The 19,004-nt window shown below is 41.2% G+C and overlaps 1 protein-coding gene across 1 annotated transcript in view; it reads right to left on the bottom strand.

Moving 5' to 3' along the window:
• Positions 1 to 16,286, bottom strand: part of LOC124258412 (selenocysteine insertion sequence-binding protein 2-like) — a 75,895-nt gene extending 59,609 nt beyond the window's left edge. Inside the window, exons 1-5 of the mRNA XM_046692508.1 lie at positions 16,129 to 16,286; positions 13,154 to 13,329; positions 10,497 to 10,561; positions 9,159 to 9,478; positions 1,418 to 1,568 (exon numbers count right to left, since the gene is read on the bottom strand). Of these exons, the coding sequence (XP_046548464.1) occupies positions 1,418 to 1,568; positions 9,159 to 9,478; positions 10,497 to 10,561; positions 13,154 to 13,329; positions 16,129 to 16,152 (736 nt within the window). The 5' untranslated portion in view covers positions 16,153 to 16,286. The remainder of the gene's footprint in view (positions 1 to 1,417; positions 1,569 to 9,158; positions 9,479 to 10,496; positions 10,562 to 13,153; positions 13,330 to 16,128) is intronic.
• Positions 16,287 to 19,004: the final 2,718 nt, after the last annotated feature.

Below are 19,004 nucleotides of genomic sequence, written 5' to 3'. Positions count from 1 at the left end.
TGTTTTTTTCGATATCTTGTTGACTATGTTAACATGCAATTTAACATGCTGAAATCTTCAAAGTGTCTTTGTCATTCAAATTAAATGAAGGTCACCAAAATCGACTGGGCCTTGCACTTTCCCTAGATGAAACTTGGTGTCACATATGAAGAAAGTCCAGTAAATATTTCTTGAGGTGTCTCGCTGACAAGCATAACATGCAGGTTAATATGCTGAAATCTTCAAAGTGTCTCCATGACCTTGAAAATTAAGTGAAGGTCACCAAAATCGACTTGGCCCTGTGCCTTCCCTAGCTAAAGCCTGGTGTTGAATATGAAGAAAATCTAGCAATGGTTCTTGAGATATCTCACTGACAAGAGTAAAATGTTAAAGTCCCCTTGTGACCTTGAAATGAAGGTCAAGGTCACCAAACCTGACTGGGACCTTTTTTATACTGTGATGAACCTAGATACCAAATATGAAAAGAATCTAGTCAACGGATCTTAAGATATTCCAATTCGTACTTACGGACGGAGCCTAATACTATATCCCCCGCTTGGCGCTAAATGCGCAGCGGGGGATAATGATGGGCTATGTTGGAAATGCGTTGCTTCTAAGCCTTCTTAGGGGTAGAGCCGTGCTCGTCAGAATGTTTCCTAGAGTCCCTGTCAGTGAGACGAAGGAAGCCTACTCTCTTGTATGCCGTAAATGCCTCGTCATTAAGTTGTTTACACTGGTCACAACAAACCCACACAATCAACACCAGACGTGTGAGGTCCGCAGTGGAAAACATCTTTTATATTGTGCACAAAATTTCCTCTTTATTGAAGACATATCAGTCTTCCCCATGATGAAAGGGATGGAAGAGAAATCACAGAAAATATTCTCCCAGCTTGCAGTTTACGTCCACACCACAGTGCGACAAGAAAGACACTGACTTAGGAGAGGTGGTCACCTGAGCAGGTAGTGGAGCGCGCTGCATGCTTCCCAGGAGCTACCCCAGATGTCCAGTTAAGGGAGCAGCATAGAGCGCGCTGGCGAATGGACAAGAGAGGCCTAAGATTTAGTTTGCAGTTCATTTCCACTCAGCAGGTCGAATTGAAGAGAGAGAGTACCAGACATGAGGTAGGATAAGTTTTAAAATTGTATTTTAGAGATAAGTTTAGTATGTAGAAAATAGGTTCTGCATGTCGAGTCACTGTCGCTGTCAAACACCAGCTCCATATATAACCCAATACATATCACAACACGGGTACATTGGAAACAGACACAAAATGTTAAATACAGAAATATAAACAGTGTAAAGAGGTCCCTGAGGAATATAGTTCCAGTAGACTTTGTCCAAAAACATGAATTCCTGATGTAAACAAGCAGATTTTAGTAAAAGATCATTTCATTCCCAAGGACACAACAGAATGAATTCTAAAATGATGATTACCTGTTTGAACAGAAATATCTTTACAAATGATTGTCCGGGGTCTTGATCTTGATTTACTGTCGTCATGACAACCAACAAATGAGTTAGGCGGCCATGTTTTATCATGATTCTGTGCTGATGTGTAGTTCCCAGAGTCGACCTGCTTGGTTTTCTGAAAGATGGTACAGGGCTTCACTTTAAACATTCATCGAGTGTAACGAGGGCTTCTGACTACATTTCATTATTGTCGATACTTCATGGGTTTGTATACGGTTCTCCGTGATGTTGATGAAAACATTTGCTGCTGCTGCTGCAGTTGTCATGGCGTCAAGCTCAACCAGATCTGGTCATTGTACAACTTGTGCCGTAGACATGTGAGTGAGTGAGTGAGTGAGTTTAGTTTTACGCCGCACTCAGCAATATTCCAGCTATATGGCAGCGGTCTGTAAATAATCGAGTCTGGACCAGACAATCCAGTGATCAACAGCATGAGCATCGATCTGCGCAATTGGGAACCGATGACATGTGTCAACCACGTCAGCGAAACTGACCACCCGATCCCGTTAGTCGCCTCTTACGACAAGATAGTCGCCTTTTTATGGCAAGCACATGGGTTGCTGAAGACCTATTCTACCCCGGATCTTCCACGGGTCCCGTAGACATGTGGTGTAAGGACACTGCAATGCAGTATCACAATACAGGGCTCAGGAAAAAGTACATCCATTTCCTGCTGATGTATCTCAATACATACAATTCAGTACAAGTTGTCTTGATGTAAAAACGTATGAATAGTTACTATGGTAGTAACACTTCGATTTTCGTACCTACTATACATTACCACTGGCTTACGATGGTCGTAACACTTAGATGTTAGCATCTTCCATACATTACCACTGGTTTACGATGGTCGTAACACTTAGATGTTAGCATCTTCCATACATTACCACTGGTTTACGATGGTCGTAACACTTAGATGTTAGCATCTTCCATACATTACCACTGGCTTACGATGGTCGTAACACTTAGATGTTAGCATCTTCCATACATTACCACTGGTTTACGATGGTCGTAACACTTAGATGTTAGCATCTTCCATACATTACCACTGGTTTCACGATGTTCGTAACACTTAGATGTTAGCATCTTCCATACATTACCACTGGCTTCACGATGGTGCGTAACACTTAGATGTTAGCATCTTCCATACATTACCACTGGCTTACGATGGTCGTAACACTTAGATGTTAGCATCTTCCATACATTACCACTGGTTTACGATGGTGTCGTAACACTTAGATGTTAGCATCTTCCATACATTACCACTGGTTTACGATGGTCGTTAACACTTAGATGTTAGCATCTTCCATACATTACCACTGGTTTACGATGGTCGTAACACTTAGATGTTAGCATCTTCCATACATTACCACTGGCTTTACGATGGTCGTAACACTTAGATGTTAGCATCTTCCATACATTACCACTGGCTTCACGATGGTCGTAACACTTAGATGTTAGCATCTTCCATACATTACCACTGGTTTACGATGGTCGTAACACTTAGATGTTAGCATCTTCCATACATTACCACTGGCTTTACGATGGTGGTAACACTTAGATGTTAGCATCTTCCATACATTACCACTGGTTTACGATGGTCGCGTAACACTTAGATGTTAGCATGTTCCATACATTACCACTGGCTTCGATGGTCGTAACACTTAGATGTTAGCATCTTCCATACATTACCACTGGCTTACGATGGTCGTAACACTTAGATGTTAGCATGTTCCATACATTACCACTGGCTTCACGATGGTCGTAAACACTTAGATGTTAGCATCTTCCATACATTACCACTGGCTTACGATGGTCGTAACACTTAGATGTTAGCATGTTCCATACATTACCACTGGTTTACGATGGTCGTAACACTTAGATGTTAGCATCTTCCATACATTACCACTGGCTTACGATGGTCGTAACACTTAGATGTTAGCATGTTCCATACATTACCACTGGCTTCACGATGGTCGTAACACTTAGATGTTAGCATCTTCCATACATTACCACTGGCTTCACGATGGTCGTAACACTTAGATGTTAGCATGTTCCATACATTACCACTGGCTTACGATGGTCGTAACACTTAGATGTTAGCATGTTCCATACATTACCACTGGTTTACGATGTTCGTAACACTTAGATGTTAGCATGTTCCATACATTACCACTGGCTTACGATGTTCGTAACACTTAGATGTTAGTATCTACTATACATTACCACTGGTTTACGATGGTCGTAACACTTAGATGTTAGCATCTTCCATACATTACCACTGGTTTACGATGGTCGTAACACTTAGATGTTAGCATCTTCCATACATTACCACTGGCTTACGATGGTCGTAACACTTAGATGTTAGCATCTTCCATACATTACCACTGGCTTCTGATGGTCGTTAACACTTAGATGTTAGCATCTTCCATACATTACCACTGGCTTCTACGATGGTCGTAACACTTAGATGTTAGCATCTTCCATACATTACCACTGGTTTACGATGGTCGTTAACACTTAGATGTTAGCATCTTCCATACATTACCACTGGCTTACGATGGTCGTAACACTTAGATGTTAGCATCTTCCATACATTACCACTGGCTTACGATGGTCGTAACACTTAGATGTTAGCATCTTCCATACATTACCACTGGTTTACGATGGTCGTAACACTTAGATGTTAGCATCTTCCATACATTACCACTGGTTTACGATGGTCGTAACACTTAGATGTTAGCATCTTCCATACATTACCACTGGCTTACGATGGTCGTAACACTTAGATGTTAGCATCTTCCATACATTACCACTGGTTTACGATGGTCTTAACACTTAGATGTTAGCATCTTCCATACATTACCACTGGTTTACGATGGTCGTAACACTTAGATGTTAGCATCTTCCATACATTACCACTGGTTTACGATGGTCGTAACACTTAGATGTTAGCATCTTCCATACATTACCACTGGTTTACGATGGTCGTAACACTTAGATGTTAGTATCTTCCATACATTACCACTGGTTTACGATGGTCGTAACACTTAGATGTTAGCATCTTCCATACATTACCACTGGTTTACGATGGTCGTAACACTTAGATGTTAGCATCTTCCATACATTACCACTGGTTTACGATGGTCGTTAACACTTAGATGTTAGCATCTTCCATACATTACCACTGGCTTACGATGGTCGTAACACTTAGATGTTAGCATCTTCCATACATTACCACTGGTTTCACGATGGTCGTAACACTTAGATGTTAGCATCTTCCATACATTACCACTGGTTTACGATGGTCGTAACACTTAGATGTTAGCATCTTCCATACATTACCACTGGTTTACGATGGTCGTAACACTTAGATGTTAGCATCTTCCATACATTACCACTGGTTTACGATGGTCGTTAACACTTAGATGTTAGCATCTTCCATACATTACCACTGGTTTACGATGGTCGTAACACTTAGATGTTAGCATCTTCCATACATTACCACTGGTTTCACGATGGTCGTAACACTTAGATGTTAGCATCTTCCATACATTACCACTGGTTTACGATGGTCGTTAACACTTAGATGTTAGTATCTTCCATACATTACCACTGGTTTACGATGGTCGTAACACTTAGATGTTAGTATCTTCCATACATTACCACTGGTTTACGATGGTCGTAACACTTAGATGTTAGCATCTTCCATACATTACCACTGGTTTACGATGGTCGTAACACTTAGATGTTAGCAACTTCCATACATTACCACTGGTTTACGATGGTCGTAACACTTAGATGTTAGCATCTTCCATACATTACCACTGGCTTAATGATGGTAAGTAACACTTAGATGTTAGCATCTTCCATACATTACCACTGGTTTACGATGGTCGTAACACTTAGATGTTAGTAACTCCCTTACATTACCACTGGTTTACGATGGTCGTAACACTTAGATGTTAGTATCTTCCATACATTACCACTGGTTTACGATGGTCGTAACACTTAGATGTTAGCATCTTCCATACATTACCACTGGTTTCACGATGGTCGTAACACTTAGATGTTAGCATCTTCCATACATTACCACTGGTTTTACGATGGTCGTAACACTTAGATGTTAGCATCTTCCATACATTACCACTGGTTTACTGATGGTCGTAACACTTAGATGTTAGCATCTTCCATACATTACCACTGGTTTACGATGGTCGTAACACTTAGATGTTAGCATCTTCCATACATTACCACTGGTTTACGATGGTCGTTAACACTTAGATGTTAGCATCTTCCATACATTACCACTGGCTTCACGATGGTCGTAACACTTAGATGTTAGCATCTTCCATACATTACCACTGGTTTACGATGCGTGGTCGTAACACTTAGATGTTAGCATCTTCCATACATTACCACTGGTTTACGATGGTGCATTGAACACTTAGATGTTAGCATCTTCCATACATTACCACTGGTTTCGCGATGGTCGTAACACTTAGATGTTAGCATCTTCCATACATTACCACTGGTTTACGATGGTCGTAACACTTAGATGTTAGCATCTTCCATACATTACCACTGGTTTACGATGGTCCTAACACTTAGATGTTAGCATCTCCTATACATTACCACTGGTTTACGATGGTCGTAACACTTAGATGTTAGCATCTTCCATACATTACCACTGGTTTACGATGGTCGTAACACTTAGATGTTAGTACCTACTATACATTACCACTGGTTTACGATGGTCGTAACACTTAGATGTTAGCATCTTCCATACATTACCACTGGTTTACGATGGTCGTAACACTTAGATGTTAGCATCTTCCATACATTACCACTGGTTTACGATGGTCGTAACACTTAGATGTTAGCATCTTCCATACATTACCACTGGTTTACGATGGTCGTAACACTTAGATGTTAGCATCTTCCATACATTACCACTGGTTTACGATGGTCGTAACACTTAGATGTTAGCATCTTCCATACATTACCACTGGTTTACGATGGTCGTAACACTTAGATGTTAGCATCTTCCATACATTACCACTGGTTTACGATGGTCGTAACACTTAGATGTTAGCATCTTCCATACATTACCACTGGTTTACGATGGTCGTAACACTTAGATGTTAGCATCTTCCATACATTACCACTGGTTTACGATGGTCGTAACACTTAGATGTTAGCATCTTCCATACATTACCACTGGTTTACGATGGTCGTAACACTTAGATGTTAGCATCTTCCATACATTACCACTGGTTTACGATGGTCGTAACACTTAGATGTTAGCATCTTCCATACATTACCACTGGTTTACGATGGTCGTAACACTTAGATGTTAGTAACTCCCTTACATTACCACTGGTTTACGATGGTCGTAACACTTAGATGTTAGTACCTACTATACATTACCACTGGTTTACGATGGTCGTAACACTTAGATGTTAGCATCTTCCATACATTACCACTGGTTTACGATGGTCGTAACACTTAGATGTTAGCATCTCCCATTACATTACCACTGGTTTACGATGGTCGTAACACTTAGATGTTAGTATCTTCCATACATTACCACTGGTTTCACGATGGTCGTAACACTTAGATGTTAGCATCTTCCATACATTACCACTGGTTTCACGATGGTCGTAACACTTAGATGTTAGCATCTTCCATACATTACCACTGGTTTACAATGGTCGTAACACTTAGATGTTAGCATCTTCCATACATTACCACTGGTTTACGATGGTCGTAACACTTAGATGTTAGCATCTTCCATACATTACCACTGGTTTACGATGGTCGTAACACTTAGATGTTAGTAACTCCCTTACATTACCACTGGTTTACGATGGTCGTAACACTTAGATGTTAGTATCTTCCATACATTACCACTGGTTTACGATGGTCGTAACACTTAGATGTTAGCATCTTCCATACATTACCACTGGTTTACGATGGTCGTAACACTTAGATGTTAGCATCTTCCATACATTACCACTGGTTTTGATGGTCGTAACACTTAGATGTTAGCATCTTCCATACATTACCACTGGTTTACTATGGTCGTAACACTTAGATGTTAGCATCTTCCATACATTACCACTGGTTTACGATGGTCGTAACACTTAGATGTTAGCATCTTCCATACATTACCACTGGTTTACGATGGTCGTAACACTTAGATGTTAGTAACTCCCTTACATTACCACTGGTTTACGATGGTCGTAACACTTAGATGTTAGTATCTTCCATACATTACCACTGGTTTACGATGGTCGTAACACTTAGATGTTAGTAACTCCCTTACATTACCACTGGTTTACGATGGTCGTAACACTTAGATGTTAGTATCTTCCATACATTACCACTGGTTTACGATGGTCGTAACACTTAGATGTTAGCATCTTCCATACATTACCACTGGTTTACGATGGTCGTAACACTTAGATGTTAGCATCTTCCATACATTACCACTGGTTTACGATGGTCGTAACACTTAGATGTTAGCATCTTCCATACATTACCACTGGTTTACGATGGTCGTAACACTTAGATGTTAGCATCTCCTATACATTACCACTGGCTTATGATGGTCGTAACACTTAGATGTTAGCATCTTCCATACATTACCACTGGTTTACGATGGTCGTAACACTTAGATGTTAGCATCTTCCATACATTACCACTGGTTTACGATGGTCGTAACACTTAGATGTTAGCATCTTCCATACATTACCACTGGTTTACGATGGTCGTAACACTTAGATGTTAGCATCTTCCATACATTACCACTGGTTTACGATGGTCGTAACACTTAGATGTTAGCATCTTCCATACATTACCACTGGCTTATGATGGTCGTAACACTTAGATGATAGCATCTCCTATACATTACCACTGGTTTACGATGGTCGTAACACTTAGATGTTAGCATCTTCCATACATTACCACTGGTTTACGATGGTCGTAACACTTAGATGTTAGCATCTTCCATACATTACCACTGGTTTACGATGGTCGTAACACTTAGATGTTAGCATCTTCCATACATTACCACTGGCTTATGATGGTCGTAACACTTAGATGTTAGCATCTCCTATACATTACCACTGGTTTACGATGGTCGTAACACTTAGATGTTAGCATCTTCCATACATTACCACTGGCTTACGATGGTCGTAACACTTAGATGTTAGCATCTCCTATACATTACCACTGGTTTCACGATGGTCGTAACACTTAGATGTTAGCATCTTCCATACATTACCACTGGCTTACGATGGTCGTAACACTTAGATGTTAGCATCTCCTATACATTACCACTGGTTTACGATGGTCGTAACACTTAGATGTTAGCATCTTCCATACATTACCACTGGCTTACGATGGTCGTAACACTTAGATGTTAGCATCTCCTATACATTACCACTGGTTTACGATGGTCGTAACACTTAGATGTTAGCATCTTCCATACATTACTACTGGCTTATGATGGTTGTAACACTTACATGTTCGTAACTCCCATAAATTAACACGATGGTCGTGACACTAAGATGTTTGAAACTATCATACATTGCCAACAGCTTCTATAGTTGTAGTGCTGAATGACTGTACCTTCAAAACTTTAACATGAAGACAGTTCTAGCGGTAAGATGGCTTTGGGGCGTCTATCGTGGTAACTTACCACATTTGATGAGAACTTGTTTCCCTGTGATGTAGGAAAGTTATTCCACGTCGAAGGTGACGCCATCTGTTGATGTATTGAGCTTATACCATACATTCCATAATTATTATTGTATCCATTCATCCCTGGCTGCCCGGAGCTGGGGGTAAACAAGGGGGTAGGTAGCAGGCCGTCCCCCATGCCTGTGGCTGTGCCCCCGTCGAAGGTCATCCCCTGCAGGTTCTGGCCGGGGGGCACGTAGCCCTGTACATTGGTTGACCAGTGCTGACTAAGGTAAGAAGAGTTGCCGATGCCTCTGCCCCGTGACTTGCCTCCTCGTCCTACACAAAAGGTCATACACAGCACAACAAAAGGTCACACAAGTAAAACATCATGTCACACAGTAAAACATCATGTCATACAGTAAAACACCATGTCATACAGTAAAACATGTCACACCATGTTAGACAGTAAAACATGCCACAACATGTCAGTAAAATATGTCACACAGTAAAACAACGTCATACAGTAAAACAGCATGCCATACAGTAAAACATCATGTCGCACCATGTCACACAGTAAAACATCATGCCACAGAGTAAAACATGTCACACCGTGTAACACAGTAAAACACCATGTCATAGTAAAACATTAGGTCACACATTAAAACACCATGTCACACATTAAAACACCATGTCACACAGTACAACATCATGTCATACAGTAAAACATGTCACACAATGTCACGCAGTAAAACATCATGTCACACTGTGTCACACAGTAAAACATTATGTCAAACAGTAAAACATCATGTCAAACCTTGTCACACAGTAAAATATCATGTCAGACAGTAAAACATCATGCCACACAGTAAAACATGGCACACCATGTTACACAGTAAAACATCATGTCACACAGTAAAAGATGCCACACCATGTCACACAGTAAAACATCATGTCACACCATGTTACACAGTAAAACATCATGTCACACAGTAAAAGATGCCACACCATGTCACACAGTAAAACATGTCACACAATAAAGCATCATGCCACACAGTAAAACATCATGTCACACCACATCACAGTAAAACATGTCACATAGTGAAACATCATGTCACACAGTAAAACATGTCACACCATGTCACACAATAAAGCATCATGTCACTCAGTAAAACACCATATCACACAGTAAAACACCATGTCACCCCATGTCACACAGTAAAAGAACATGTCACACAATAAAACGTCATATCACACTGTAATATGACATGTGACATCATTCGTCATAATGTGACATAAATATCATAAAAGTACTGAAGACTAAAACCACTTGCTGGAAAGTAATTTATATTGTCACCTGTAAATGACCTTCCGGTACCACGTCCACGCCCCCCGCCAGGTGCCCCCCACTTGCTATTTCCCCTGAAAAACAAAACATAACCATCGGACAACAAACACAAGGGGCACAATACATCTGTGTTTGGAAACCATGAAATGTTTATTTATTACACACCCAGTAGTGAGAAACCCATGTGAGACAAATGGTATCAAACATATGTGTGAGATCGATTTCTAAGCCTCTGATTGGCTACTCCATAGTCATGACCTAAGGGTCAGATAGTGACGGACTACTTTCCTGATAAATATTAGTTACTTGTGCTTCAATCGAACAGAACCTCTTATTCGTGCCAAACACTTTGACACCTATTTGTTATTTTTGCGACTGTAACATAAACAGGCCTTTGATAAAAAAAACACAATTAGAACAAACATAACATGAACCTATAGTATTGTCGGAAATAGAAAAAAACTGTTTTTAGGCTGTTACTCTGTATCCCTAAAAGTGACATATGTCGAAATAACCCATTTCGACCTAACTGGGCGTTCAGTGGGATGCGTAATACGATATCCAGAAAAGCATGTTTACTCGTAAAATCAGGCAAAACTTAGAAAAAATAAGAATAGCTGCTGAAAACAATAGATCGGACTATAGATGGCAATTAGGTCGCACAGCCAGGTATGATGACGGACCGTCGGCTCACCTGGCATGAAATGCACGTGCTGCTTACAGGCACAAAGGGTCATCTCAAAGATATTTTGTGCTTTTTCATGTGTGTTGACTATGTCTCATCTATTGATTAACATCTTACGTGTCTTTCTTTCATAAAGTTTATGTTGAGATATGTAAGAGAGTGTGATACCCGAAAACCATAGAAACGCATCATAGTATATAGGTGGCATGACCAATTCGAAGATCGACAGGACTGGATATTATTTGTAAATTGTTATGACGTGCCGTGTACCTCCCCAGTATAATTGCCCTACAGGATTATCTTATCTTAGCTGATATCTCTATCCCCAAGCCCAACCCCAGGTTTTGCTTTTGAGACGACCCCTCCTATCTGTTTCTTTTTATAGTGACAGTGAGACTGCATGGTAGCTACATCCTTAATAGTTTCAGCATAAAAGTTATTATTTTTTACGTCAGCTATCGTTTATAATGAATCTACGCCTAATTTCAAATTGGGCATTTAAAAAGTGTCCTTTGTAATATAATATCACAAGACACTAATTTGCATAAAGCCATGGTCTGTTCCAAATAAGTCTTTTTGGACTTAGAAAAAAAACGCATTGCTCATTTCTGCACTAATTTCCCCTCAGTAAAGTCCCTTTTCTCCGTTTCCTATCTCTCTACCACTGAGCCTGTAGTTAGGCCGAACTTAGCTTAACAGATATTTCAAACTTTCACATATCAACTACATAAATTGTAGAGATAAATGAGAAAATACAGTTTTTTTCTATTTTCGACAGTACTATAGTTTATTTTCTAATTCCCTTTATAAAAACCTTTGATTCTAGTCATGGTTTCAAAATGGCTTGAACACTGATTTTTATCTGAAACACTCAAAAATGAACTTTACCCACATTTAAATTTGCTAATCAGTTCTGATTGGGGTGTATGAAGGGTGTCTCACTCTATTCCCTGATCAAGCTGTATAAAGGGGAACTCACCCTGTTCCCTGACTGAGCTGTATAAAGGGGAACTCACCTTGGTCCCTGATCAGGCTGTATAAAGGGGAACTCACCTTGGTCCCTCCCTGATCAGGCTGTATAAAGGGGAACTCACCTTGGTCCCTGATCGGGCTGTATAAAGGGGAACTCACCTTGGTCCCTGAATGGTCTGCATAAAGGGGAACTCACCTTTGTCCCTGACCAGGCTGTATAAAGGGGAACTTACCTGTTCCTTGACTGGTCTGCATAAAGGGGAACTCACATTGTTCCCTAACTGGTCTGTATAAAGGGGAACTCACATTGTTCCCTAACTGGTCTGTATAAAGGGGAGCTCACATTGTTCCCTAACTGGTCTGTATAAAGGGGAACTCACATTGTTCCCTAACTGGTCTGTATAAAAGGGGAACTTACCTGTTCCCTGACTGGGTTGTGTAAAGGAGAACTCACCTTTGTCCCTGACTGGGCTGTATAAAGGGGAACTCACCTTTGTCCCTGACTGGGCTGTATAAAGGGGAACTCACCTTGGTCCCTGACTGGGCTGTATAAAAGGGAACTCACCTTGGTCCCTGACTGGGCTGTATAAAGGGGAACTCACCTTGGTCCCTGACTGGGCTGTATAAAGGGGAACTCACCTTGGTCCCTGACTGGGCTGTATAAAGGGAACTCACCTTGGTCCCTGACTGGGCTGTATAAAGGGGGAACTCACCTTGGTCCCTGACTGGGCTGTATAAAAAGGGAACTCACCTTGGTCCATGACTGGGCTGTATAAAGGGAACTCACCTTGGTCCCTGACTGGGCTGTATAAAGGGAACTCACCTTGGTCCCTGACTGGGCTGTATAAAGGGGAACTCACCTTGGTCCCTGACTGGGCTGTATAAAAAGGGAACTCACCTTGGTCCCTGACTGGGCTGTATAAAGGGGAACTCACCTTGGTCCCTGACTGGGCTGTATAAAGGGGAACTCACCTTGGTCCCTGATCGGGCTGTATAAAGGGGAACTCACCTTGGTCCCTGATCGGGCTGTATAAAGGGGAAGCAGCTTGTGATGTAGCCTGGCACCTCTGTTAGGGGCACCCCCCCTAGCTGTCCGTCAGTGTGACTGGCAGGTGAGGCCACGCCCACATTGGCACCATAACTTCCCGGAGTGAAGACCGGCGCATCCACTGACAGGGACGACGACTGAAACCAACAATGCAGATCGGGCTGTCACTGACTGAAGAGTATCAATATATTGACTCAATAGTCTCCTGATGTATATCAGAGCATATATCTATCTATTCACCAACAGCTGCTCTGTACATGCACAGATAGAGACAGAGAGAATACTACACGAGGTCTGATTACATACGAATTATACGAAACGAGTGTCCTTCGTATGTTATCTGACCGAGCGAAAGCGAGGTCAGATAACATAGGAAGGTCGGAGTTTCGTATAATTCGTATGTAATGAGACTGAGTGTGGTATTTTATTTATTCCCCACGTCTTACATGCATTTAAATTGACAAAATAGCGTATTTTTGTTATGTTTTTGGTTTCAAACTGAAACCGGTTTCATAAAGAGGTTGCGGAAGAGTTTTGTACTGTAGTACAATATTTGCATGACGTCACACTAATGACGTCACTGCCATGGTAACCGGCGTCACGATGCATGTCAGTTGTCATCGCCTCGTACAGCGTCCTACAGTAAACTACTCCGTTGCACCTCGTTTCGAGTTGCTTCATTCGGCTAACATCACTGGTGGAAACAATGCGTTTATGTTTTTCGACAGATATAATGTCTCAGTTCGACTCACAATTAAACAGCGACACGGCAACGTTCACAATGTTTACATTCCCACAATGCATCTAAGTTGTAGAATGAATGAATTCACGTGTTTGTTATGAATGAAAAAATAGTAACGTCAGAATGTGACCTAATTGAGTGGTCATCGGTTATCCAATCAAATCGTTAGAATTTCAGGTCAAGTCGTTACGACACAGGTCAACGCGATACGACACTCGTGTGACGTATGAGATTAATATGCAACTACCCATACGTTGACCACGTGGGTAATAAAATTCCATCTGCACCTGCATTAATAAACTTTTCTGTTTAATAATTATAAGAATTAGGCTAATTCATCAAATGTTTAAACTGCAGGTGCTGAGACGGCTGACTTTGTGTGCTGGCGATTGCCTGCCTGACTCTGAGGGTGTGGGTTCGAACCATAGATGGAACTCATCAAAAGTACTTGAATCTGAACCTTACTGAAAAAGTGTAATCCCAAACATAACGTGTTACATTTGACCACTTTCTAATATGCCATTGCATTCCAAAGATAATACTGACCTGTCTTTCTGTCGCAGCTAAAAATTAATTCTTAATCCTTATTCATAAATTGGTTTTGATAAGATATTGACACTACAAATTTAATGATATATCAATATCATAATATATACTGAACTGCAAAAGAAACATCTTTCAAAACCAAATGCAAAATTCTATTCTTACATGGAGGCGTTTATCCTCGATAATCTCCAGGGTATATGTTCCAATAATTCTCCACTATACCTTGGATGCACCTATGGCTCGGGCTAATAATTTTATCCAATCAGGTGTCTACGGTGGTAAGCTGAGCGTACCAATCACCAGATCACAAGGCTTCTATCATAACTCACTTTCGCTTCTTATATCTAACCGATTAAACTTAGCAACCCAGTTGTTTGAGAGATACTCTGAAAGGGGTAGAAGGAGTCCTTGCATATATTTTTTGAAGGTTCATGACCTGTCAATTTGTCTGTATAATTTTTGCCCTACACCTGAGTGGCACAGCGAGCAAACCGCTATCTTTGTTGACACTTGGCAACCTGGGTTGTAACAGTTTACCTGACTGGCTACTGTGAGAATGCGGAGCCAGGGAGGTCATAAAATTATCGAGCCGAGACGTATATGCATCCAGGGTATAGTGGAGATTTATCGGAACGTACACTCTGGGCATTATCGAGGAGGGGAGGTGTTTTTATTATGATTGGGTCGTTTCGTTAACATGTTTTGTTACCATGACTTACGCGAGATGAGAAGAACCAAGCCTTGGTTCACGCTACACGTGTAGTGATGAACTCGATTAATCAGGCTATGGAGGACTCTTCCTGGTAGCAGCCTATCTGCAGTTGCAGTTGACCAGAGGTGGTTGTAGTAGTCCTAACGTTTATTTTTGTAGCTTTAGCCACTGAGATTGCAAGTTATACAGAGCTATCCCACCCGGACACATTGTACTGACACCCAAGACTACCACTGCCTGTATAGGGCTGCAACGATTCAGTTTGATAACCTAAATGAAGCAGGGGTGAATGTTATCTGTTTGGGTTTTCTCTTAAACATGTCAGATTGTACATGTACTATGGTGTAGGTGGACTTTGGTAAGCAGTCTCTCCCTAAGTTGAACTCAAGCCATTCAAAGCCCACATTGTTCAAACTCCCAAGTCAGATATTGTTAATCTGTCTGTTAAATACCTTAATTACAGACTCAGTTCACACATTGCCAAAATATTCCAAGGTTCATTCCACATGAGAGAGTAGCCGACATATTTGAGTTATCCTCTTCGTACATAACTTAATTTTTTTCACATTTTTTCTCTTTGACATCAGACACATTTAATATATACAATCTAGGTCGCACCAAACATTATCAACATCTAGATCACCATTTGTGAGAAACATTTTTCATGTTCAATTTCATGAGTCATATTGGGTTCTCAATCTCCCATTAAGCACATCCCGTCAGAAATAATGTTAGCATTGATCATGGGATGTTCACTGTTCGCATAACGATTCACCACGCTGTGTTCAGTTTCACGAGATTGATTGAGAAAAAGGCCATGTGTATTCGATGTGTACGAGCTGATGGCCCCGCCCATACCGGCAATGTTTTTGGGACTGGGAGAGCCATTACCCACTGGAATGTAGGTTACCGTTGAACACTGAACGCATATCTCACCTGGACGTTTGATGAATCCGTCATTTCAGGATATGTCCTTTCTGTATAATGAAATAGCAGTAATGTATCGGTATCATTTTGAATGCTATCCTTATTTTGGAAATGTTATCGAATACATTTCACAATATTTACCGGAAGTGCATTGCCCTGTCACGTGATCTTTTTAGGGGAGGTAATTCATATCTGTCACAACTGATACGTTTTCCCTAACAACAAATAACTTACTTCACATGTCACGAGAAGAACAAAGCAATATTGACATTAATTCTAAAGTGTCTGAAAGCTCATATTGTACTGGAACTAAGAAAAAACTGGTATAACGTTGTGATTAGGTATTGCACGTTATTGCATCAGATTGTTCTTGCACTTTGATAGCGACGTGGATGCTCTTGTGTGTTTGTGTCTAGATTTTGTTCAAGACACTTTGAAGGGATTATGTTTTGAAGAGAAAGCCCTCAAAGTGAAACGACGTTGAATTGTCCTTTAGAATATTTACATATTTACACATTCTCATAATATGGAATACTTGTGTTCTGTGTGTGGTTCGCGTGTTAACACCAACGTTTTCAAGTCGAGTTGAAAAAAGGAAATGACACTGAGTTGTTTTAGAAAGATGTCACCTGATTCCTTTAAGAATTCGTGCTTGCCTTATGTGGCAACCGGGAATGACCAGTGTTGGCACTCCGTCAGCAAGGTCACACACTGTGACCACACAACCAGTCAGGTCACAAACTGTCACCACCCAACCAGTCAGGTCACAAACTGTCACCACCCAATCAGTCAGGTCACACACTGTCACCACCCAATCAGTCAGGTCACAAACTGTCACCACCCAATCAGTCAGGTCACATACTGTCACCATCCAACCAGTCGGGTCACACACTGTCACCACCCAATCAGTCAGGTCACAAACTGTCACCACCCAATCAGTCGGGTCACACACTGTCACCACCCAATCAGTCAGGTCACAAACTGTCACCACCCAATCAGTCAGGTCACAAACTGTCACCACCCAATCAGCCAGGTTAAACAATGTGACCACCTAGACAGCCAGGCCACACACTGTCACACCCAATCAACCAGATTACACACTGTCACCACCGAATCAACCAGGTCACACACTGCGACATCCCAATCAGCCAGATCACACACTGTCACACCTACTCAGCCAGGTCACACACTGCGACATCCCAATCAGCCAGATCACACACTGTCACGCCCACACAGCCAGGTCACACACTCTGACCACCCAATCAGCCTGTGACCTTTTATTAATTTGAGTATTTCCTGTAGGTCTAAATTAATGCACACACCTGTGCCAGTTGAAGACGTTGAAAATAACCAATAATTTATAACAGTTTAGAGGAAACAAGTATCTGTCAATCTCGCTCAAGGTGTTTTTATTTGCCGGTAGCTATAGATGCAGTGGTAACAGAACATTGTGATCGATGAAGTGTGTTGAACAGTATATTACAGCGCTGCGCTCGTTGATACGACAGGTTAACTATAGACTTTGAACGTATCACGAGGCTTTAGTCTCTACTTTTGTCGAAGACATCAAAGAAAGACTTGTCTTGTACGCATAGCGCTCGTATAAACTAGCGTGTTGAATATATAGGGTGGTACAGTGACGAGATGATCTGGCGTACTGAGTACCTCGATTGTCGTGGGTCCGTTGTTCATAATGTCAGCCACTGGTTTCCGGTTCTAGATTATCATCAAGGGTTTAACGTCGGCTTCAGACAGAGTAGCCCGTGTCGCCCACGGGGTAGGTGGGAGCTCAGGAAACGAATACATGTACACGTAATAGCTAGGGTTTAAACCACCATACCCATTAAACTATAAATGAGGGGGCTAAAACTTACCTTAATTGGGAATATGAAACTTAATTAAACATGACATAACAATAAATAAAAGCCGAGATTAGGAAATGAGACAAAAATATCATGTTTTAGAAGAATTATAAGAAAAGAGTAAATGAGAAATATAACTGAATTGACAGTGGTAATAAACTAATAAACTTGGGCTAGTACGGGGCTGGCGTGCTGGGGTGGATACAGCTTTTGAGAAAATGTGTGTGTGTGTGGTGGAAGTGGAGGGCACACTATTGAGAAGGGGGAAAACACACTTCATTTTCCCGAGTTTCAATGGTCATTTCGTTAAATTTCAGGACAAAAGGGGATGGGGGTAGCGCACCCCTTTACACACACACACACACACACATGGATCCGCCTATAGGGTGGGGGGTATGGAGATGGGGAGAGGGTATAATGAAATAATTAAAATTAATAGTAAATCATAGTGGGAGCTAGCAGAATTTAAAACAGTTAAGCTGTTGTTGATGGTATATGAGAGGCCTAGTAAAGGAATAAAGGGTTAACACACAGGGAACATGTAAGGTGGACAACAGTGTGTCTACTGAATGATTTGTGATTGCAAAACCAAGTGGCGGCACTTTCGTCACACCTGCAACAGATAATAAAGAACACGCAAAAACAGACATTTGTTTGTTTGTAGTTTAACACCGCTCTCAGCAATATTCCAGCAACACTCTTTAAAAACAAAGAAACGCATAAACTAATAGAAGAATGTATTGCGTTAGTTTAAGAGCAATTATTTCGTATAATTTCAATGGTAATAAGATACGTCTATAGACAAAGAGTTCGCCAACACAACAGCAGCCTTTATTGTTGTGTTTCTGTTTACGTGAGTCCACAAGATGGCGTCAAAGTCAGCACTGTGTATTGCCACCTTTGGCAGCAACTACTGCTCGGCACAGACTGCATAAGTCGACGAAGTCGCTCTTGCGGAATACTTCCGCATTCTCCCTGCAATGTGATGGCCAGTTGTGGAAGTGTCTGATGTGTGTTTTGACG

The sequence above is a fragment of the Haliotis rubra genome, unplaced genomic scaffold, assembly GCF_003918875.1.
Source record: "Haliotis rubra isolate DU_JTF1 unplaced genomic scaffold, ASM391887v1 Scf692, whole genome shotgun sequence".
NCBI classification, from domain to species: Eukaryota; Metazoa; Mollusca; class Gastropoda; order Lepetellida; family Haliotidae; genus Haliotis; species Haliotis rubra.
Note: the sequence above shows the minus strand (reverse complement) of the source record. Positions and strands in the feature narration are given on the sequence as shown.